General features: G+C 39.3%; 1 protein-coding gene across 5 annotated transcripts in view; it reads right to left on the bottom strand.

The window, feature by feature from the left end:
- The window catches only part of ACSL4 (acyl-CoA synthetase long chain family member 4), a 43,015-nt gene that overhangs the window by 8,279 nt on the left and 10,989 nt on the right, over positions 1-23,747 (bottom strand). For 2 of the 5 annotated variants that reach the window (XM_041396518.1, XM_041396517.1), the window contains exons 2-9: positions 9,120-9,176; positions 6,362-6,601; positions 5,883-6,060; positions 4,051-4,160; positions 3,828-3,966; positions 2,284-2,434; positions 1,021-1,144; positions 189-260 (exon numbers count right to left, since the gene is read on the bottom strand). In XM_041396518.1, coding sequence (XP_041252452.1) covers positions 189-260; positions 1,021-1,144; positions 2,284-2,434; positions 3,828-3,966; positions 4,051-4,160; positions 5,883-6,060; positions 6,362-6,589 — 1,002 coding nt within the window. In that variant the 5' untranslated portion in view covers positions 6,590-6,601; positions 9,120-9,176. Of the gene's footprint in view, positions 1-188; positions 261-1,020; positions 1,145-2,283; positions 2,435-3,827; positions 3,967-4,050; positions 4,161-5,882; positions 6,061-6,361; positions 6,728-9,119; positions 9,177-23,747 lie in introns of those variants that run through there. The other 3 variants (XM_041396520.1, XM_041396519.1, XM_041396516.1) reach the window with 2 other exon arrangements.

The raw sequence follows: 23,747 nt of genomic DNA, 5'->3' as shown, positions 1-23,747 counted from the left end.
TCTGGATAGCACCACAGCCTTGTGTAGTGCAGGAGCCCAGAGCAGTGAACCTGCAGAACCAAGAGCAGTCCCAGTCTCCTGATCACTCTTTCCTCTGAGAGAGCAAACCCTGTTAGTAAATACATTTTTCTAGCATAAAAAAAGACAGAAAATTTTTTTGCTGGACATATTTGCTTCTGCATACTTACAGGCACAGCTGCCATCAGTGTCGGCCTAAGTACAGTACAGTCTCCTTTGCTTCCCTTCTTAATTTTACTTGACTGTAATAAGGAAAAGATTTCAATTTATGAAGCTGAAAACGAAACAGTGCTTGAAAACTAAAGGGCTAACAAAAGGAGGAGATCTATTGGCATGTAATTTGTTCAAATATCTTCCCCGTTCCTGTGTAATTTTGCCCCCATTGTTAAGGAAAGGGTAATGATTAACATCTATTTCAACTAAAATACTCAATCTTTTACAGGGTCACTTTGTTTATCTTTCTCTTACTTCCTCCCTCTAGCACTTGCTTTCTCCTCCATCTTCCTTTGGGAGCTTGTTTTGCTTGATGCAAATCTCTCTACAAGCAAAACATACAGAGGTATCTATTCTGGCTTAATTTACTCCTATTTATCTGAATTGCTAAAGGGAAAAAGACAAAGGACTAAATAGGAGATCTGCAATACCTGGATAAAGAACTGATAAAGTGAGACCAAAAATTAAGATCACTTTAAACAGTTCAGCTGATCTATTAAGAGCTGTTCTTACCCTGTTATCCAGTGGATAACACTATAGGCATTTTTTAGGATTGCTTTTGTATTTCCTAAGTATCATAAAAGCAAAGGTTTTAATAAAATTTATGGCACAACCCACCACTGTTGTTCACCAGGAATGTTAATTTGCATCATTTTCTGAAACAAAATGTACATTTCTGAAGTGTACCATATACACCAGCATTTGTTTACTGAAGGAGGAAGCTGAGCAAGGAGACAACAGGCTGCAAAAGGTGAAGTTTGCTCCCCACCTTGCTCTGCTAGCCCTCACCTGATCTGAGAGAGTGAGAGGAGAGGAGTAACCAATCCTGCAGCCATAAGTGATGCAGGAAACTTCTGCTGTCAGTTCTAACACATGGGCCAGAGGCAAATAACCAATATAAGTATCCTTGGGTCTGGGAAAGAAAAAATAATTAACCATGAGTCAGAAATAGACTGAAAATACCATTTAACCATTTTATTGTTGCTTAGTTATTACTTTTTGATTGACCTGGATCCCAGGTGAGCTTATTCTCCTGCACACAAGATGGGTGTGATTTCAGCCACAGTGTATAAACAAACTGGGGAAATCTGCCCTTACTGAAATCAGTACAAATTACAGGATTTGCCTTGTTTTCTAGGAAACTCTGATTCCTTAGTCCTTTACTGCTATTTCCTCTCCTTGTGGGAGGTTTCATTTCAGTTATGAAATTAAGGATGAAATAATTACACTTTACAGTAATGACCAATGATTTACAAAGCCCTGTCCGTCATCTTCTTCTAGGATACGTTACTGGAAAGAGAGCTGATTACTCAAGTACTGAGGCTGGTTTCAGAAAGTAATTGCTCAGAGATTTCTCAGCAAGAACCTTAGAGCTGGCACTGAAGAGCAGCTTCCAGCACCCACCCAGAACTGGGTTTATATCCTCTCACAACAGCAGTCTGGCATCAGGGCTTATTTCAGCTATTGAACTTTTGTGAATGCAGAGACAAGTACAGACACTTCCACAAAAAACTTCCTCAAAACACTAATGTGAAGGAGTCTGCACTTGGTTTTACTGTTGTCAGTGCATAATTTATTACTTTTCTGCTCCTTCATTGAACTGTACTTGAGCAGATTCTGCAGCATGTGCACCCAGGTGCTGTCTCCAGGTCACTGAAGTGCCAGGCTCTGACATGCTTCCTAAACTGATTCCAGGTGCCTGAAAATGTCTAAAAACATTTCCCAAGTTGCACTAGAGGAGGAATCTGCTATCTAGTGGTATCCTCTGATACTCAAAAGTGCAAAAAATCCATCACAGACTTAGAGCTAAGGGTAATAAAAATTAAAAAAAAACAAACCAGCAGCATGTGAGAAAACAGCTAGAATAGGGCATATTTTTCAAACAAAGGAAGTTAACACACACAAGACATATTCCTTATAAATTAAAAAGTAGTGGCCTCACAATAACACGAAAAAGCTTGATAACACAATGCCAGCAGCAGACTCTATAAATGTGACACTTCTGGAGGTTGTTTTAGCTCTTTGTGCACGAGACAACAAAGTATTTCTTACCCCAGTCCAGGTATTCTCTCACACTGTCCTGTCATTCCAGCTATTAAGTTTTTATGCATCATCATCACTCCTTTGGGTCTCCCAGTAGAGCCACTGGTGTACATTACTAAAGCCAAGTCTGTAGGAACAGGTCTGCTTGGCAGAATGCTTGCTACAAAATTCAGGAGAAAAAACCGTTATTTATTCTCATCTACTTTCTAAATTATTTCTGTAATTAATCAATATGAAAATGTCTGTAATCAGTGTGAAACAGGTGCTTCATGGAAGGCCAGCACAGCAAGCTGTTGCATGGTCAGTGCTGGAGAGAGCAGTCATCTGGTTTCAAGAGGAAGAGAGGGAAGGCCAATTTTGACAGAAATGATGAGTATTTGAGCATCTGCACAATCTGGGTGACACTTTTGTCATTGTGCTTTATAGCTGACTGAGAGTTTCATAGAAGGAGCCTTTTGAGGACCAAATAAAACTGTCAAAGGCAGCAAAGGGAAGAAATACAGCAAGTATACAAGGGGATGATAAACAGCAAGTTGAGTAAAAAACAGAACAAAAACCCAACATCCCAAAAAGCTGCAAGTCAGCTTTTCTGTCCATCAGTCTTTCAAAGCCAAGGTTGTAGAGATAAGATTCCTTTTAACTCCCCCTCCTGACATATAAAAAAAAATTAAAATAAACCTTCCTCAGATAAGCTGCAGGTGTAGTAGAAAAGCAGTAAGCTTAGAACACTTGACTTCTGATTTTTGTTTTAGTCCTCTTTATTCTTAGGATGACCATCATCAGCCTTCTTGGCTTTCACAGTGTCTGCAAGGAAGCAGGCTTTTCAGAGACTAAGCCCAAGAAAAAACACCCCTTAGGGTCACTGCAGGTCTGTACCAGCACCTCAGGCTTATCAGAGATAAGCAGCTGTGATGAATGTGTGTTTCCCAAAGCTCCTTTGCCAGTTTATCTGCTGCTTTATTCCAGAGAGGGACGTGGTTAATTACAGACTGCTGATGTAAGGAGAACAGATCATCAGGGTTGGGTTTTCCTTCCTTAAAGCAGATGTTTACAGTCATTCCTGGCTGCCCAATGGAGCAAGGAATGTAACTGTTATTCCTCTAGCCTTAAGTGCTTTTTAGCTACAACTTGGTTAAGATAATGGACATTTTCAAGCAAAAAACCAAAAAAGCTTTAAGTGCTTTCTCCTCTTTTCTTAGAAAAAATAGTGACAGTAAGATAAATAAAAGGTAAGAGTAGCAGAAAAATGAAACATTAAGCCAGTTTCTATTTCATTTCCTAAAACAAAGATGAAGTATTAAATTATTCTGGTTATGGTTTACAAGTTAAAAAGAAAGTTTTCTCCTGACATACATGACACATGAACAAAAGATATAAAACACATTTTTTGTTTATTTAAAGGGAGCTGGAGGATGAACTGGCAACCTGCCATTGCCTTTGCTGGTGACAAAGGCCACCCTTTGCTGGGTGGGGGGTTTTCTGCTACACATCCCTCTTAACCCAGGTGCTAACACTGCTTGCTTGGTCAGTCCCCTGTGAAGTGATTCACTTACAGTTTTCTGGTTTGGCTCCCAGCTCTTCTACTGCCTGCATACTATGAATCTCCACATTTTCAGGGTATTCTGATTTATTGACTGTCTTCTTGTCCACATAAATTATATGTTTCAGACAGGAGACTTCCAGCAGTGCAGTCTACAGAAAAGAAATGAATTTTTTAGTAGTGTACTGACTGAACTGTAGGGTTGCTTATAGCAGGTGAGGATGATACCAAATTACCTTAAGTTTGCTCTCAAGGAGTTCCACACTCGTGACCAGGTATGATGCTCCACACTCGTTGAGACCATAGGTCACTGCCTCTTCCCCCAGGGTGGCATAGAGAGTGACAACTGTCACAGGGATGGGAAAGGACACAAAAAAGAGTAAAAGTAAAACTAAAAGCAAAAGCTCTTAGCTTAGCTTACTGGAAAGCACTCAGTTGGGAATTTTCCAATTTGGAAATGAAACAGCTTTTGATTTTTCCACATCAGAAATTTTATGGCACAGGAGACCTCTGGAACAAGGAGGACAGCTGGGTAAGAAGCATATCTTTACTAAGAGCATGGTCAAATACTGGAACAGGGTTCCTAGACAGATGGTTGATGCCCCAAGACTGTCACTGTTTAGGAGGCCTTTGAACAACGCTCTAGGTAACAGGCTGTAACTTTTAGTCAGACCTGAAGTGGTCAGGCAGTTGGAAGGAACCTGTAATGGTCATCTACATCCTCCCAAAATAATTTTTGCTATAGAAAAATGAGAATTATCAGAACAAACAGATGCATCAAGCCCCAACAATAATGTACAAAGCAATCCCAGAGTAAGCAACTAAGAGCAGGTGTTCTGCCCCTGAGCTCTCTGCAACCACAACTCAGGGGAGAGGTGACACTCAGACAGTACAGGCCATCAGCTTAAAGCTGGGCATGGCTACAGGCAGCTCTTTACACACTGTCAGCCACTTTCCTTGCTCCCATGGAATTAGTGATGGCAGCAAGGCAGAGAATCAGACTAAGGAATCAGACTGTTTTTCACGCTGCCAGATTATTTTAACCAGACTGGCTACAGGAATGCCATTAAGTGCCTCCCAAGCACAATGGAGTTCACCTCTCCCCATTATCTCTCTACTGAAAAAACCCTTCTTTAGTATCATTTGCTATCTCAAACTGTAACCTCCAAAGACCATTAAAGGAATCTAACAGTGCTGTGAGATAGGATTCACACAGAAGAGTAAAAAGAGTAATGTTATACAGCTATTTCTTACTGCCTTTCAAAGTGTAGGGCTCCAGGCCAAATTAACCACAGTCTCCTGCTTCAGCAGGAAGTTCATCTCTTCCACCACTGCCCCTGAACAGCCTCTCTGCACACTCTGCTGCACGAGCTGCTCCTCCCAGCTACTACTGCTGCTGGGAGAAAAAGAGACAGCCCAGTGCAAGCAAAAAAATTAGGCTGTGGTTCACAGTGTGTTGTGTGCAAAATGGGCACTGGAGTGCTCAGTAACCACTGCAGCTCACCAAGTTTAACTCTCATTAGAGATTTCTGACAGCTTGAATAAAAAAAAATTTAAAAAAAGAATAACCGTATAGAATTGTAATGAATTTGAGCAGCTTACAAATGTCACCAAAACAGACTATCCACAGACTATCATATTCACTATTGTTCTCTTCCAATAACCATTTAATCTTTTGGATGTACAGTTTAGGATACAGACAGAAAATACTGTAAAAACATCCCACATTTTTGGGGGAGAAATACAACTGACATCTTAAAGGCAACTACTGATATCTTCAGAATATTTAAAAAACCTGAATGGTAAGTGTACTATTTTGTCGTTTTAACATCTAGAACAATAAAATAATAAAAAACAGTTTCATAAGTATGAGCAAGTTAATTTTAGGGACATCCACGATGCATGGGATAGACTGAAAACTTCAAAGAATCAGACCATCAGCAGAGAAAGTTGATGAAATTCTTACACCTCCAATGACAAGACTGGCAGAGTCAAAATACTTAACAGCCAGATCTGTGCTGAGAAAGGGTTCTAAAATCCTTTAGAAGTAACCAAGTTGAGCACTCACGAGGGAAGTTGTACTTGAAGCAGGTGAGAGCCACAATCATCCACTCAGCTCGGGTCTCACAGAATATGACGACGGTGCTTTTCGGGGTTAGCCCCAGGGCAGTCAGTCCATTCCCCAGGCGAGTAATTTTCTCGTTCACATCTTCGTAGGATAACCATCTGTAAGTTCCTAGAATTAACTTGAGAGGAAAAAACAATTAATTTCATGACAAGAAGCTTCTGGTATAGCTCTACTGGCTGATACGAGTTGGTGCATAACATAATGAATACACAGTCTGCCATTCATTAAGAAATTGCTTTCATTTTACTTGAAGCAGAATAAACAGTGCATCCTGTCTATTCTGTTATTCCTCAACTACCATAACATTAATGGTTTTAGATTATGACTGAGGAAGAGCTCTAAGGGACATGCATTATTGAGGCAAGATACAAAGCAGCTCAAACCCAAGTCAGAATTAAGTAAAAAATTGTAAGTTTTACCTTTTTGAATACTTTTCCATTCGGTTGCATTTCATTTTCTTCACTCAGAATTTCCCTGGTTCCAAGACAGTCCTTCTTGCCAAACTTTGCTAAAGCATGGTCAAAGAGCTTGTCCAGCGTGTCTGCTCCAGGGATGTTTATGTTGGCTAGTGAGTCCAGGTGAGTGACAGAGCGGTAGGGGCTCCCCGGCTTGTCCGAGATGGGTTTAGCTTTTAACCGCTTTGCCATAGCCTTTTTCTTCTTGGCATTGGTGAGAAAATACCAGGGAATAAATACCAGCATACTGTACAACCAGATTAACAAGTACACAGGCAGCAAGAGAATGGCACACATTTCTAGCCTAAATTTCATTGTGGTATTTGAAAGAGAAACTCGCTTATGGAGTTCTGAAGCAGGCAAGAGCAAGGCAGCAGTGCAGAGTGGTGTAGGGAGAAGCAACAGTAGGTGAAGCTTAGGTAGTGCTGATTCAGAGCAGCTGCAAAATTTTAGTAACCTTTGAGAGCCAACAGTGGACACCTACGGGCGAAAACCAGTGCCAAGCAGAGAGCAGAAAAAAGAAAGAAAAAATAATTAAATTAGTAATATTATAGTCAGTTAATTTAGTTTTAGTGCTTCTAAAAGCTCACTTCAAAAGCATCACTGCACAATAGAGCAGTGAACTGCTCTGGGGATGAAAGAGGATGAATCTTTTCCATACTTGTTTCTTGCATTCACAAATATTTACTTCTCACAGACTTTCCCCCACTATTTCTGTTTGAATAGTTCAGGGCTGTTGAGATGAAGTCTGTCCTTCACAACATAATATTGTGTTTAAGCTACTTGAGTAATGACACAATTGTGTAATTATGGGAAAGGTCAACACTTGTTTTCCCACTAAATATTTGTACTACAAAGAAAAGGTACAGCAGATTGCTTTACTGCTTTTCAGAATATTCTATCAACTTCTAGTCAGATTAAAATGTATCTTGATATACTCAAAAATAGTATATAGACTCAAAAATCTACATGCTGTAATCTAAAAACTGCTTTATTAACTTTGCTCCAGCAACTGCATTTTTAATCCTCTACTTTTCAACTCTGAATGGCAGACTCTCAGAAACGGATCATGCAGAATTGCTTTCCAATTTCAAAAAGTACTTCAACATATGCATTTCAAACTCCAAGTATGGAAAACAGAATAAAATCTGACCAATTTAACTCAGTTTAAAATAAAGTACAATTTGGCAAGATTTTGTCTGCATGTCAGAAATCTTTCCTCATTAAGGAGAACTGGTAAATAAGGACTGGTGGTGAGCAGGAGAAAAACAAATCCATCACAGCAAACGCCAGTCGGGGCCCAGTGTGCCCTGGCACGTGAGGGAGGGGTGGTTATCTTCACCTGGCAAACACAGCTGCCAACACGTCACCCACGCTGCCTCACAGGAAAACACAAGGCACAGGTGCACCAAGCAAGGGCACAACCTCAGCCAGCAGGGGAGCCAGTGACACTGACACCCACCATCAGAGCCTGGGCTGTCAGGGACACCATCTGATAAACAGAATGGATGAGAACAGGGAAATTCTCAGGGCTCCATCAAGAATTAAAAGAACGTAGGCACACCTCAAAATACACATTTATTAATATATTTGCCACCCTCAGGTGATGAGGGAGGCTACAATTAACATTTCAGGTTAAACAAGACAACTGCTACTTACAGCAGACAGAAGTCAGTTAACAGATTGGTGGGTTATTTAATGAGAATTTTAATATAAGCAGTTGTGTTGTAGCCAATATCAACAGCTTTAAGGTAATGTAAGACTGAGAGATCTGCAGATATTTAAAACAACATGACCACCACATTGATTTTGTAATTACAGCTACACAATAAAATGACTATTGAATGATAGTATAGTAAGCTAAGATAAACTAAATTAAGCTCAGACTTGTATGGATGGAATTCTGCATATTTCTTTTTATAAAAAAATGAATGCTACATTCTTTTCAAAATGTACATGTGTATTCTGCTCTGGTGAGCCTCACCATCAACCTCAGCAGAAAAGAGATCACTTTACTTTCCAAAGCTCCAGTTCTCTAAAATGAAGGATTATTGGTTTATAACACAAATCTTGTATGATACTTTCATCCCAGTTAATTCAGTGCTCCAAAACCAGCAGTTGAGTCTGTATGTCAAAGACAAGCCAGCAATGGCACTGAGACATGGTAAGGAAATGTCAGGACACGGTTACACACAATGCTACAAGTTCAAATAAACCCCAGGGGGAACTCTGGCTGCCCCTCACCTTCCAACAATGCACATAGGACCAGGCTCACTGACTTGGACAAAAAGCAGAGTTGTTGGAGTTCTGCAAACTATTTAACAATGAGAGAGTGCCACAGCTTTTCTTTGGGCTGCATAGGAGCTTGTTCAGAAGTGGTGTTACTGTGAAACACTACTGGCTAATAATCAAGAACTGGCTAATTTAGGAAGGGAGGAGAGGAAGGTTGCATTTCTTTCATTTTGGAATTTCAACTTAATTTGTAATACTTTTAAAAGTGTTTCTAAAAACAGAAAACACAACTAATTTATCTATATTTGTAGTAATTTAAAAGAGAATCACATCTCTACCCTGACAAAAATCAGTTGTAATTCTTAAGAGACATCAATTGGGAAAACTTAGTGAGTCCCAAGAACACAACTGTGTTTTTTTCCTTTGAACATGCTCATGCAAAACCTCACACACACACACCACAGACAGACACACACAGAGGTGTACTTACAAGGGATCTCACAGTGATGACTGTTGATTAGACACTGATTTGCAGTGTTGATTAGACCTACAGTAAAACAGAAAACAGAACAGATTAGAATTTGGGATGTTTTTTGCCTTGCAGAAAGAAGGAATCATTAGAACTTTCTACTGCCCCTAAAAAGCACAGGCTATGAATTCAGACAGAGGTGCAACACAACCCATACACGGGAGAGCAATTACAATGCAGGAAAAGATTAAGCTTCCAAACTACACTGGACAGACAAGAGAAGAAGCTGCCAAAAGGGAGCTTAACTTTTATGTGACACTACTTCCTCCCTTTCGTATTTAAACATGTTCTGGATAAAATTATGAACGGAAGCTTAATGCAATTTAATTACCAATGAAACCCAGAAAGACAGGGAAGAGACTTTCATATTGCATATGGTCCATTCTTCTGACTCAAGGCAGAACAAGAAGCCCTTTGTCACTCTTGATAGCTGAATATCAGTAGAAACACAAACTCAGGACTACCCATAGCACACACTGCCCGAGAGAACATGAAGTGGATTTGGGGTATTGAGGCAAGAGAAGAGTTTCCAGAACAAAAGCATGTTTATAGAGGCAGTGAGGCCTCATTGGTCCCATGACCAGTATAATAAAAGATGGCTGTGTGTAACTGCAGAGATAAGGCTCCAAGAGGTCTACTGCAGAAAGCTTTAACTGATGTTTAACCTAGTTGTATTTTAAAGGTCTTCCCCCATAAGTCTAAGATTTAATCAGTTTTTACAGACTGAAACTGTGTTAAATGTCCCTTACAAAATTCTCCTACAAAGATTTTCTCTTGAAATATAAACAAGAAGTGCCAGAATGTTTTTAAAGTTACTGGCATTTGCATGTGGCTGTATAAGATTTTGATCCATTGCAGGATCATCCCAAACTCGTGCTAAATAAATATTTATCATCTCTTAAATATACTGCATATAACAGACTGACATGCTCAACATGCAAAAGTACCTCCATACCAGTTGTATTCAGTTAGAAGCCAAACAAACTCAGCTACTCAAATTATACCTTATGCCTTCAATCTCCTACTTAATTAGACTTTAAGAGAAAGGATGAGATGCAGTGCTCACGTCAATGCACCATCAAGGACACTTCAAGGTAAGACAACTACGTATTACTAAAGTATAACAGTTATGTTCTTCATAAATTTCCTCATTCCTTACAAATAAAATTTAGCATTCATGAAAAATTTCACAATAAGATAAAACTGGTATTTAACACTGGAATATTTAGAATATGTAATATTTTCTATTGATTTACAAAGTTTATTATTTCTCTTAACTGTTGAACAGAACTAGCCTCTTTAGATGCTTATCTAGCTGTTTTGGAAACAGCAGAGCTTCCAGTTCTTGATGCAGAAAACGCATGTTCCCAGAAGGAGCAGTGTGCGTCAGGCACGACTACAAGAAGAAAACAAACCAAACAAAAATAGATGTTGTTTCTCTCTAGGAGAGCCTAGGTAGCTGGTTTTCAGCATTTCCAAAGGATTTTCCTCCCATGAATCAGCTTCTATCAGTTTTGAAGTGGTCTGGAGTTCGTTCATTTAATGTTTGCAGTGACACGTTACAGTGCTCACGCTGGAAACCTCACTGATGAGGTAATGCTTCACTTATGCCTTTTATATGCTGGGTGTTTACAAAAATTCCAATTTACTCCTGACTGACACTGTGCTTTATGGGCTGCCAGAGATGGAAGAGATGTTACCTAAGTAAAATCTCATTTTTATAACCTTAAATAAAAGTTTCAGACAGATAATATACAACATTCTATTCCTGTTCTGTAGCCAGGCTCATCTGAAATCAAAGCACATCTTCCAGAACAGAAGAGACGTTCCTCTATTCCTAATTTATCTCAAATCTAGGAAACAACTAGCAATTATATTTTTTAATACAGAAAAAAACCCTTTTAAATAGTCACAAAAGCTTATGGGACTAAGTAAGAGCAAAAGTGTGTATGGGGAACAGAGAGGGTTTATGCCTCTGGAAGTGAGTATTCTCAGAGGAGGAAATGCCTTAATCTTCTCAGCATTTGACTCACCAAACTGAACAGAATCAACTTACTCAGCATTTACACACACTACTAGAATTTTTAAGTGTAATTCAAAATCAAATGAAGTATGTGTAGCTACAAATTTTATCCTATGCAGTTTCACTTTATTAAGGCAGCAAATTATTATCATAACTAGGAAAGGCTTTTATTAGCCCAAGCCCAAAACACTCTAAAGGCTCAATAGTGAAAGTATACCAACAACACTGCTTACAATCCTTCTTCTGGTGTTAAAAAGCTTGCCAGGGATCCAATTTACTATGGAATAGCATGTTTGGAAGAAAACACAACTTCATTTTCTGTCTGCTTCAAACAGTGTTAGGAAAGTAACCTGGTAAGGAAGATGACATTAGAGAGGAAAAGGGTTGTGTACTAGTTTGTGAAGAAAACTGGAATCTGCAAAGCAGATTGTTTTTAGTTTAAAAGAAACACCAGAGGAAGTCTGGTTCCTCTGCACCAGAGCTCTTGCCAACATCAAATGGAGACACAATTCTGACTTCAGTGTAAGTGCTCAGGGGGCTGACTCCTGTCAGGAAGTTCTGAAATCTTCCAAAACAAGCCAGTATGAGTAAGTAACAACCATTTTTGCAATTTCTCTAGCATCCAGGCAGATCTAAACATTTTGGAAACTACAGTGAGCATTCAGGATTTGTAACTGGAAAAGTGGTTTTACACAGTAAAAAAAAATAATTTTGAGTTGACCTAAGTACGTGGGTGTTCAGCTAGTCAGTTTTTGGAAAGGAACTTAGTTGGTATTTAGTCGTCCTGAATTTGTTCCGGTACAGGACAGAACAAGGCTGGGATTTCAAAAAGAGTTGACACAAAATAGATTACTCCAAGGGTAGGAAATACCACATAGCAAAGGAAGATGCACCACAATAAACAAATGAGTGCATACTGTGAGGCTCTCTAAAAGTTTTGATTTTCCAGATTTATACCTAACACACACAAGAATGAGAGAACATTTCCACAGCTGAAAAGATTCTGATGAAACAGCAGTAAGAGTTAGAAGAATCTGGTGGTTAATTACAGCTTAGTTGGGGTTACAAAGATTGAAGGAAAAGAAACTGAAGGAAATTACTCAGTTTTTACATCATGTCAGTGCTTTTATAAAAACAAACTCCAGCAATATTCATGCAAGTTACTCATAGGGAAAAAAAGTTCATTTTTCTTTCTTTCTCACAGGCAGATTTCTACGTATTTTCCTCTTGCACATTTTGGTACATCACAAAGTGCAGTGAAAATCCAGAGAAAGCCTAACCAAACCTGACCAGTTTTCAGAAGTACTTCTGTGCTCTGGCTATGCAATAGAAGCTCAAAGCCTGAGATTTTGAGAGCTCTCACTGTGCCTGTACAGTGTAAATACTGGTACCTATGTCCCAACAAAAAAGGAGAGGGGAAATCAGTTGTAATGGATCCTGATACAAGTTTAAATATATACATTCTACCTGAAATAACAAAATCACAAATAGCCTTAGGAAACTGTGTTTCTCTTACTGCTGCTTAAAAAATACTGCTGCTTAACACAATATTTTACTCAGCTAATAGCAAAGGTAATATTTATTTTGGGTTTCAAGAAAAATATAATTGTTGTCCTTTATGATCATTGCTTCTGCTTACTACCTCATATATGCACTTCAAGTCAATCAGAAAAAAAAATCCATTTCAAAGTGTCAAACATCTATTTCTACAACAAGTACTGTAGTGCAAGCCAGCCCAGCCACACTGACCCAGTAGTTCCCAATTACCTAAGAGCCGGGTGTGAAACCTCTCTACTAATTTGTAACAAGAGTGCAAGCAAATATTTGGTGAAAGGGTAAGAGGTGTTTGCATGCCCCAAAGGCAGAAAACGTTAAAGGCCAAGGCAAGTTACACAACTGAAAAGTGTCCACTGAGAGTACGGGGGATTGGGAGAGCACTCCCTCTGACCCAGCTGCTCCTTTGTCTCCAGTTCCGCAGAAGCTGCCCCGCGAGTACCCGAGGCTCTGCCTGCAGCACTGCCCGTCCCGCAGGCCGTACCCAGCCTGTGCTCTGCTGCGGTCACAGCCCGGGCTGCACAGGCTGCGAGTCACAGAACCACAGAACCATAGAATGTTAAGGGCTTGGAATGGACCTCAAAGCTCATTTCATTCTATACCCGTGCCCTGGGCAGGGACACCTTCCGTCAGAACGGGCTGCTCAGGGCCCCATTCAGCCTGGCCTTGAATAACTCCAAGGATGTGGCATCCACGGCCTCTCTAGGCAGCCTGTTCCAGTGCCTCACCACCTCACTATAAAGAATTTTACCTATTACCTAACGTAAATTTTTCCCTCTTTCAGTCTGCACCCATTCCCCGTTGTCCTGTCACCACAGTTCCTCACAACGAGGCCCTCTCTGGCTCCTCTGAAGGCCCCTTCAGGCACCGGGAGGGGCTGTGAGGTCTCCACACAATCCCCTCTTCTCCCAGCCGAACGGCCCCAGCTCTCTGGGCCTGTCTCCACAAGGGAGCTGCTCCAGTCCTCCTAGCAACTCCACGGCCTCCCCTGGACTTGCTCCAACAGCTCCGAATCCTTGTGCTGGACAGCCCAGAGCTGTGTGCCACAGTCCAGGCTGGGTCTCACAAGGGCAGGGCAGAAAATCACCAGGTCAATCTGCATTCACAGCACTGTGAGCGCACTCACTGTGGCTGATGACAAACACAGCTGTTTCACTGTCTTTTTTTGTGGTAAGGGAAGTGAGAGACATCTTTCTGTTTCATTGGCATTTTAGTTAATGACTAGGCTAAAAACTGGTAGTCTGGACACAGGGTATTCCAGAAGAAGATGGAAAAGGAGAAAATGTGCAACCAAAAAATACTATTATTACCAGCATCTACAAAATATACTTGGACTAAAGGGAAAAAAATACAAAGAAAATACATATTCTATAGTAATAACAAAATATTTCAGTCTGATCCCTCAATATATACCCCTGTCTCATCAGGCATTATTACAAATGTTACTCTGCTGTTCCAACAGCAGAGATAAATGTACTGTTTCCACCCAACTTTTTTAAACAAGGACATGAAAAGACAAACAGTACAAGCAAGGACAAATTTCAGAGGACATGTGGCCACAGAAGACTTCAGCAAAAGCTCTGTAAACAGCCAAAGAAGAACTGGTAATCCTCCCTCCCATGCACAATAAATATACAGTGGACAGACTGGCTAGGTCTGTGTTTAGCTACACAAGCATTTTGCAGTGGAAAGGTTGTGACTTGCATGGCTCTGATCATCCAACTAGTGAGATTTAAGTTATCATCATCTTTTACTTTCCAATTCTTTCTCAGTAGCAAACTACTTCACAAAAAGAGAGTGTATATCAAATCAATTTGAGACTTACAGATGTAAAGCTCTATTTGCCATATCTTCCCCTGCAGTTTCAGGGCACAATGAAAGTAAATAACTGATGTACAGTTAGTGCCTGTGTAACTTAGGTCAGAGTTACAAGGTGCTTTTATAGTTTGAGTTATAAATATCAATATAACCTGATAAATCTATATAACCTGTTATCAATATAAGCTAAATCATGACGTTTTATATATCTGTATAACCTGAATCACAACTTTTACACCTATATAACCGGATATAATGTATACCTACATAACTTGAAAAAAATATCTATACAATGTATATAGATATAGTATGTACTATAACTAGTATATACTATACTATAACTAGTATATGGTTAACTAGTTGCTTAATGCTGAATAGACAGAAAAGAAGAAAAAACTCACCAGGCGGATAGCTTTAGAGATGGGTAAGTATAGTACTAATGAGAAATTGGAAAATGAAAAGCCAATTAGCCACAAAATAAAGACTTTAAACCAGCTAAGACCATGTGCTTTTGTTTTGCAAATAAAGATGGAGAAAATAGTCTCCGTGGGTAAGTGTTTTTCAGAATTTGATCCACAGAAAATGTACTTATGCTTGTCCCAGTTCTAAATATAACTCTCCATTCATTTTGGGAGCCTGACTGGCTCTTCAGCTTTCATTTTGGCAAGAAATGCTGCCATCGATTTTACATTTACCTTCCTTGCTTTTCAGAAACTCTCATCATTCCCATTAGGGTGTTTTCTTCTCAGACTTGGGTCATAATTTAGGTAGTGAAATTAATTACATACTTAAAAAAGGAAGAGGGGAGAGTAAATGTTCCTCCTTGTGTACTGCACCAGTAGTCTTTTGTCTACCTAAAAGTGTACTGTAGGCTAGGAGAGATTTTTCTAAGGTTTGTATGGGTTTTCCAAAATTCTGTACGGACAGTCAACAAGAAGAGTACTATAGCTGGAAAATACACCTTCCTTTTTCTCTCAGGAGCTCACATTCAAATGCAAATTCCTCCCTTTTCTGACTAAGCAAAAAAAAAAAAAAAAAAAAAAAAAAAAAAAGGCTTTCTTATTTGTATTTTGAAGACATTCTCTCCTTGCAGACATTCTGATATACAGATGACTGGGTGTGCACTCAAAAAATACAAGTTAAAGAAAATTGCCCCCACCCATGGTCATTTGAGATGGTAGCCCCTGAGATTTCAAGCATGAGTCATCTCTATTTTTCATTTTCATTGTGCAACACAAATGTTCTGAGTGTCAATAAACAGTAGAAGCCTTGGGAGCAAGCACAGTTTAATCTTTTGAACAGATTCACAGTATCTTCCAGTGAAAAAGTGATGTTTTTTGTATGTTTAAGGAACTGCATTTTATTGTAGTCTTAATACAAAACTTTAGCACAATCTATTGCTTGGTTCATGTTGAACCTACCCCATTACTTTCTAGCTAAACACACCTAGATTCATTTCTAAGTATTCATCATCTCTGGATCCATATGAGGAATTCCTAAGTTGTAACTTAATCTAAGACAGGACTACATACTGCAACTTTTTGCTGAACTGATTTGAAACTTTTTGTGAGTGAACTCGCTTTCTGTTACTTTCATGTATTTTATGGTAGACCAAGATACCTTTAGGGTATATTTCTATTAATAAAACTATTTGGCACTTTCTGCCAAGGAAGGCAATTTTACTGCCGTACTGTTTCATAATAGTTCTTTGATTTTTATCTGCATTTCAAAGAGGAAGTGAGGTGACCAAACATATCCCATTACATTTTCCCCTACAAGGCAAAAAGCACATTCAAGTTTTTAGCTTTAACAGCTCCGAACAATATTTTGTTCAAAAGTACTCTGAACATAATCATTCACACTAAGAACACAGCAAAAACTAGCACAATTCTTCAAGATGTCTTAAAAAATATGCAGGGGAAAAAATAGCTCTGAAACAGCATGAAACAACAGAGTTTTGAACTTTACCACCCCCCAATAAATGTGCATTGCACTTCTTATTTACACACAAGAAAGTGTTTAAGATGTACAGTTGCAAAGGCAGAAGCATGTGATGTTCTTAGTCCAAAATATCCAAGTACCATGTGCAAAGCAGCAGAGGGGTAGAGGGTCTCACACTCCAGGCCTGAGCTGGAGCTGGCTCTGACAAGGAGCTGTGTAACCACACTGCCATGGTCACACCCGTGTACATGTCCCACTCCTCAGCAAAACACACTAGCTGGACAGCTGGGGGCTAGCACAGCCACAGAGCTTCCTGAAAAATTTGTTCAGATCCTGACAGTCCAAAAGACAAAAAATGTGTGTAACTATTTGTAGCAAAGCACATAGCTTTGATGGCATGACTTTTGTTATTTATTTAGCTAACTGATAATTTTGAATTTGAATAAAGCAGCAGTCACAGTAGCAACTGCAGAAGAAAAGTGTGCAGCACTGGACTAAACAGACAGTAAAGTGGTCTCACACAAATTCTGAAGGAAGTTTCAAGAGGAAGTTGACGCTGTTGACCATTCTTTCAACTTATTTTTAGGAACTTTTTGTTCTGAAAAAGGGACTGAAAAATCCTTAGCATGACACAGTGTATCACAACAACAATTCATGGTTAGAAATAAAAAACAATTAGTAATTTAGTTTATTAATAAATGCAATGATACTCAAAAAGCTAATATTGTCAGAAAATGTTTCTAATTCAACTGAAAACTACAGTCCCCATTTCAAGTCTATCAGATTGATCCTTACAGTGATGGGAGGACAAAGTTCCCTGTTGAAGTTTTGAGTAAGGGTTATTTAAGGGCCACTCTAGTTATTGTCAATCTTGCTGCTCACTAGCAGACACAAAAAATAAGTCACTTCACCTTGAACAGAACAGCAAATCAAATGTATCTGGGTAAGCAGGTTGATAAACTCACAAAAAAATCTAGAAAAGAAAAACATAAAATAGTGAAAGTTCTAGGCCTTCTTGAGTTACAAACATACCTGAATAGACCACTCAACCCAAACCTTTCCTGGCTTGGTAATAAGGCCTTTGTCAGGTGCTGTCTGTCACTGCCATTTGTGTAATTGGAAAACACTACCTGCTCCTTGAAACATGGAACAGGGTGTAGGTCAGGGCATACCACTAGAAACCCATTCCATGATCATTTTTAATTTTCACCTCAGTTTTATGTTCTGAGCACCTTCAGGAGTTTGAATGATGTAACATGCTGCCAAAAGCATGCCGGACAAAAAGTTCTCACGTGTACTCCCGATGGTTAAATCTGGCATCAGAGTGCTTTTAACAGCCTCAACAGTAAAGCTTCAGCAAAGCAATAGTCAAAGCTAACCTTTCTGAAAGATAAATCTACTTAATGCTATGCAAGTTACAAATGCAAATCTCATTTTAGCTAACTAGGAGAACTAAAAGTTAAGAGGTAATATGTAAAAAATTTCTCAAACTATTTGTTCTGTCTGAGGAACACCAATGAATCAAGTTAGAGAAACAGACAACAGAAACCTTTGCCACCATTGCCTTTCAGGGAGTAACACAACCTCCCTTTACCTTTTCATGCAACATCTGGACACAGACCATGACCCAGAAAGGTGGGAAACCAGCCGGTGTGGTAATATGATCAGGACAGAGTCTTACACAGAACAGTCAGAAATAAGTGTATGCGATCATTATTCATCAAACCACCTTTGAGCATGCAAATAACCTGAACTCATTCAAGGCTAGAATGAGGGTTTTTTCTTTCAGTTATGTCAGCCAGAAACTGCCAGGTGTTTATCATCTCTCCTCCTAGTCAAGTTCATGGAGCCATAAAACTTTCTGCATAGGTACTGTTATTGAAAGACATGCAAGAAAAGCAGGCCTGAAAGAGCAGCCAGATGGAGAACTGGCAATCCCAGAATGGCAAAATGTAGCACACTCATACAAGGAGAATGCTCTGAATAGTCTTCTAAGGCATAACCTTGCTCTGAGCCCTATTCCAGCCCCCAGAGTCTCACCCTGCTTTTCACTTAAGCACAGCGAGCTTAGTTTCACTTTCTAGTTGTTCCTCTTGCCTGTGGCAATACATTTCATAAGGAAAGCACTTTTGACTAAGTTGCTCAAACAGAGGAGCTCATAAAAATGCAGAAGTATTTGCATGCTTATAAAAGAAACAGATAATCCATTTTCATAATGAAAATTAAATGTATCTATCAAACAAAGGCACAAAAACAAGGCTATCAAGTTCAGTATTAATTTACTCTGTGTAAATACACAGTATGAATCAGCAGTACATACAACTGTCTTCATGGAAAGTAATGTGCAGAATGACAAACTAATGAGCTACCATGAGCAGATAGAAACTACTCCATCCTTCCTACTTTACATCTGGTGCAAAAAGACCACAGACACCACAAACCAAGATCTCTTCCTTCTTTTTAATTTTAAAAAATATTTTTGGATCATTTTGCTCTTAGTTGAAATTACCAGTAACTGCTTACTCTTCTACATAACATTCAAAGCTATAGAAAATACTGTTGTAAAACTACACTTTACGTATACAGTATTGCAATTCTTTTAGAATGTGCATTTTCATTGTGTAAGAAAACCAAAGCAAAAGGTGCCATACTAGGAATAGAAAAGAGATCAGAGAGGTTAGTACTTAAAGCAGTTTTTAGGATACAACACAGCAGCAGCAAATTACTTTGTTGAATTGACAAAAACATGACCTCAGTGTAAGGGAGACTCCAAATGAGAAGTGAACAGTGCAACAAGGGGGCTGGTTCCGAGTCTTCCACTTCAGGTGCATGGCAGGTAACTGAATGCAGTTCTGGACTGAGGTGATCCCACTGGGCTGCACTGGCTTTCCCCTGGGCTGCAGTTTGCAGGCACCTGGTCACACAGCCTGCAGTAGCATGGGCTGTCTGACCCCGCTCACGATTCAGTCCCAAAAAGTGCCACTGCCAGAGAGGAAGCGATCACCTTGGTTTAGTTCTGCTGAAACACAGTCCTGTGCTTTGCAAGAACTTGAAATAAACCTGAAAACGGAGCTACTGCTGAAGGAAGTAGCCTCTACCTATTTGTTACCTATACACAGTCCCCTCCTTTTGCCAGCAGCCAGAGTGCTGGCTGCAGCCTTTGCAAGCTTAGCACATCCATGGAAGTGTACTAGAGGGAAAAAAAGCCAACCAGAAGCTGTACCATGATATATAATCCACTTTTATCTTTACTGAAAGCCAAACCCCCCCGTACCTAGCCACTTAATTTTTATTGTAGATTAATTTTATACACTCCAAAATACTTTAACAGGAATAATTTTTTATTTGTGGAAGGTCAGGAGTTAATAATTTTCCTAATCCAAAGTGACTGTGTGGTAGCTGGCTGCCAAACTGTCAGCTTAAACTATGAGACCAATGCCCTCATTCAGAAATTTTTGGGATTTTGCTAAGAGCCATTCAGCATGCTGTGATACACTGTGTCCAGCTCCTCAGACTGAACTGGAGTATTTGAAATAGTGACATTTCATAGGCTGCTCAACTCCTCTAGCTACCAAGACAAATGGGAGAATGACTCACTGTGTATTCTACTTATCATGTGCTTTAGATAAACTGAATTTAATATGATCTTTTCCAGAACTACTGCATGTATGACTGCTGGGGAGGAAACAACAAAGTATCCAATGGATCACTTAGACAAGGTGAAGTGTTTCAGTAAATCCAACCAGTTATATCAATTTGCCTTCTTTTTTTTCAGACAGACACTTGCACCCTCTTACCAGCAAGGACAACACAGACTCCTTGTATTTTTACCAGCTTCCTTCAGCCCTACCACTCAACAGGACATTGGTGTCAGTGCACATTTAAATATGCAAAGACTCAATCTGCAGCATGTGCTACCTGCCATAAATACGTGCAATAAAATGGTGAACTAGAACACAGGGTGAAATTAGAGCAAACTTTGTAGTACCTGTCTAACTTGACAACAGTAAGTGTTCTTTGTATTTCACTGCATGTGAGGAACTGACATTAATAATAACTTACAATCTACTGGTTCTCTAAATACATCCTCTGTAGTATACTTTTTGGTTCAAGTTGTACAGTGGCTCCTGGTGCACAGAAACAAACCTAATAAATAAATTACTGTTTTGTAAATTATAACATCTCCGATCAAAACTTGTTGCCAGACAAGCAAGCTCTATATGAACACAAATGTATTTGTTTTGAGAAAGTTCTTCTTTTAGCAAACACTGTGGTACAGGAGGCTTGCTATGGAGCTGAGTAAGCTCAATGGGCAACTCACCTGCTCAGTCTCCAAAAGCACAACACACCTTTAGCTTTGTCTTTAAAAGACCAGCAGGAGATTCACTTTTTTTCAGGCTAATCAGTACATTTGATCCTGAACCACAAAGGATAGCTCTTATGTTATAGCAGAGCACCTCCTATAAAAAACTCAAGCACGGGAATCAACTGGTGTGGCCAGTGGGTGCTGTGGAGAACACGGATGGTGGAATGAAGGACACGGGCTCCTCCAGAGCCTACAGCAGGCTCGTGGTGGGACCTGCCTGCACTGGCAGAGACTCACACAGTTTGCAGCTGGGGGCCTCTAGGTGCCACAGCAGGACATGGACAAGCTGAAAAACAATCACAGGAAAAGCTAAAAGATAGAAACACTGCTGTGCTGATATCTCTGTAAAAGCATCTGTGCAACTGAGGGACTCTAAAAATTCACTTGCACTAGGAGACTGTTAAAGCAAACTTGACACAAGTGTTAAGGCTGCTCTTACCGTGGTACATGACAAAGATTTTCTGGCAGCTTTGAAAGAAGTGCCTTAGGGCACACAGGTGCTCTGAAGAAATCAGTTATTTGCTTTATATTTCTTTTCCAAGGACCTGAACTGGGAAATACCAAATAAACATGCTTATAAACTACCAACATAGAAGAGAATTTTCTCTTTGTGGTACTACACATTCAATATTATAACTTTTTCAGTTCCTCTCTATGCCAATTTTTTTTTTTTTCTGTGAGCAGGACTTCTGCAAATAAGGCCCTTAAAAAAGCTTAAGGGTGACTTACCAAGAAGGGCAGTTACACAGCTATTTTAGGGGCTACTCTGACAATGAGCTGAGTAGGTGGATACAAGGGATGTATAAATTACAGCAGTGCCAAGGTGAGCAGAGACATGGCTGAAAGCACAACTATTCGGGGATGGGAAGAAATACTTCAGGAAATAAGCAGCAGCATGTAGATGCTTTGACTTTTTTGAGACAGGATGTTTGAAGGCCAAAAATTTCAGCACAGAAATTAAAGTGTTCAAGCTCTCAGTCCCCAATAAGCCCAACCCCAGTGATGTCAAACCACATGTGGGTGTGTAGTGGGCACTGCTGACAGCACCAGAGCCCAGTCTTGCACCCACAGCACACAGACTGCCATGCAGCAGTCAGTAAGAACCTTAGGAATGGCACTACTGCCACTCCAGCTATTCTCTAAAGTTACACAGCAAAGACCCAAACAAGCAGCTGTATAAACTGGATATTGAACCACTGAAACTGAGCCACTGAGTGTACAGAGGAAAACCTCAGTGAAGGCGTGGTGCAGGATGCACCTCTTGTAGCTTATAACGTGCCCAAAACAAGTATAAAAAAATTACTTTCACATTACTTCAATCTACTTCTCTGCCTCCTAGAATATGTCACACTTACTAAGCACAATTTAAATTAAAATGTTATGCAGTTGGGTGAAGCACATTGCCAAGTGGAACAAAGATCAGAGATTGTACTAATACTACCTTCCCTTTAAAATAGGTTGCACTGTCTTGTAAAATAGCTCTAAAAAATCCCAAACAAAAACCAGGTCTGCTGTACAAATCTAAGAGCACTTTTGCCAAACAACCATTAGCTTAATGTCAAAACTTTTACATGTTGGCCAAGCTCATACTACAACAAAGGAAGGGGATAGGGTAAACATGTTATTAACATATATTTTAAAAATAAAGCATTCATTTATCATAAGTTAAATTTTTTAAAAAAAATTATCTTAAAACAAGCATTGCTGTAACTGTCTGGATATTGCTCAGTTACAATCTTATTTTTTGTAATAAGGGGAGTTAGAACAGAACACCACCTCAGTGTTATTAAAATGGTAATTTAAACATCTCTTAATTAGTACAAGCTGTAAGAGAACAAGTACTGGGATGTAATGTTCTATTTTAAGTCTGTCCTTGCAATGTTAACTTGTTTCTAATTTCACAGTCTTTCAAGCATACCTAGATTATTTTTAAAATTGATACACATATTAATATTCTAACTGCCATTATACACCTATGCTATAAAACATCAGGGTTTGGAAACAAGGGCACTTTCCCTCTACACTACCAGAAGTGATGAGCAAAAATCATGCAATGAGCTGGCAGCATCATTACACTTCAAGTAAAACAGATATGTATACAAGTCTTCTGCTCTGAGTTTTGACTTTTAAAGCTGTCATTACCAGACCAATGAGTTTACAATAAGAACTTCAAAAGAAGTATAAGCCTGTTAACCTAAAAGGAAAGTCTGCTTTTAAAAAAAACATGCTTTACTGATGAAGCAGTAATGTACTATAGGGATCAGTAGTCACATCAATATACATGGAAGGAAATCCTACAAATCCTAGTACATTAGTTTTTGTCCTCATGGAACAACAGTGGTATTCAAGTATAACAGATTTAAGAGTCTCGGATTTAAAGTGATAATTAAGGATCCACCTTGGATCACTTTAAATCCGAGACTCTTAATTCTGTGATAATTGGTAGATCACTTTATCTCTACCTTGGAGATAAAGATATCTCACCTTGAAGCCTGGTGAACTCCCAGATGTACAACAGCCCTTAATTTAGTCTTAACTGTACTATAAAACCCATGCAAAAATGTATTTTTTAAAAAATAATTTCTCAGTATCTAGGATTCCTTAAAACCACTTTACTGAGGTGAAAAGTAGCCTTTGATTTCAGGGGCAAGTCCAAGTGCTTAGCTCTATCTGAAGCAAAAAAGGAAAACAATTCCTGACATCCTTCACATTGCACAGCTGTTACTCCAAATGTAAAGCAAATAATCTGCAGACTGACTTTCTGAAGCAGCAGCATGTGCTCCGACCTCACATCCATCCTTAAGCAATTCATGCACTCAAACTTTAAAATTCATCCATGACACAAATTGACAATCTGGCAACATGTTGGCTGAAGGAAAACACTTCC

Source organism: Onychostruthus taczanowskii, unplaced genomic scaffold, assembly GCF_017590055.1.
Source record: "Onychostruthus taczanowskii isolate IOZ18803 unplaced genomic scaffold, ASM1759005v1 scaffold13, whole genome shotgun sequence".
Lineage (NCBI taxonomy): Eukaryota > Metazoa > Chordata > Aves > Passeriformes > Passeridae > Onychostruthus > Onychostruthus taczanowskii.
Note: the sequence above shows the minus strand (reverse complement) of the source record. Positions and strands in the feature narration are given on the sequence as shown.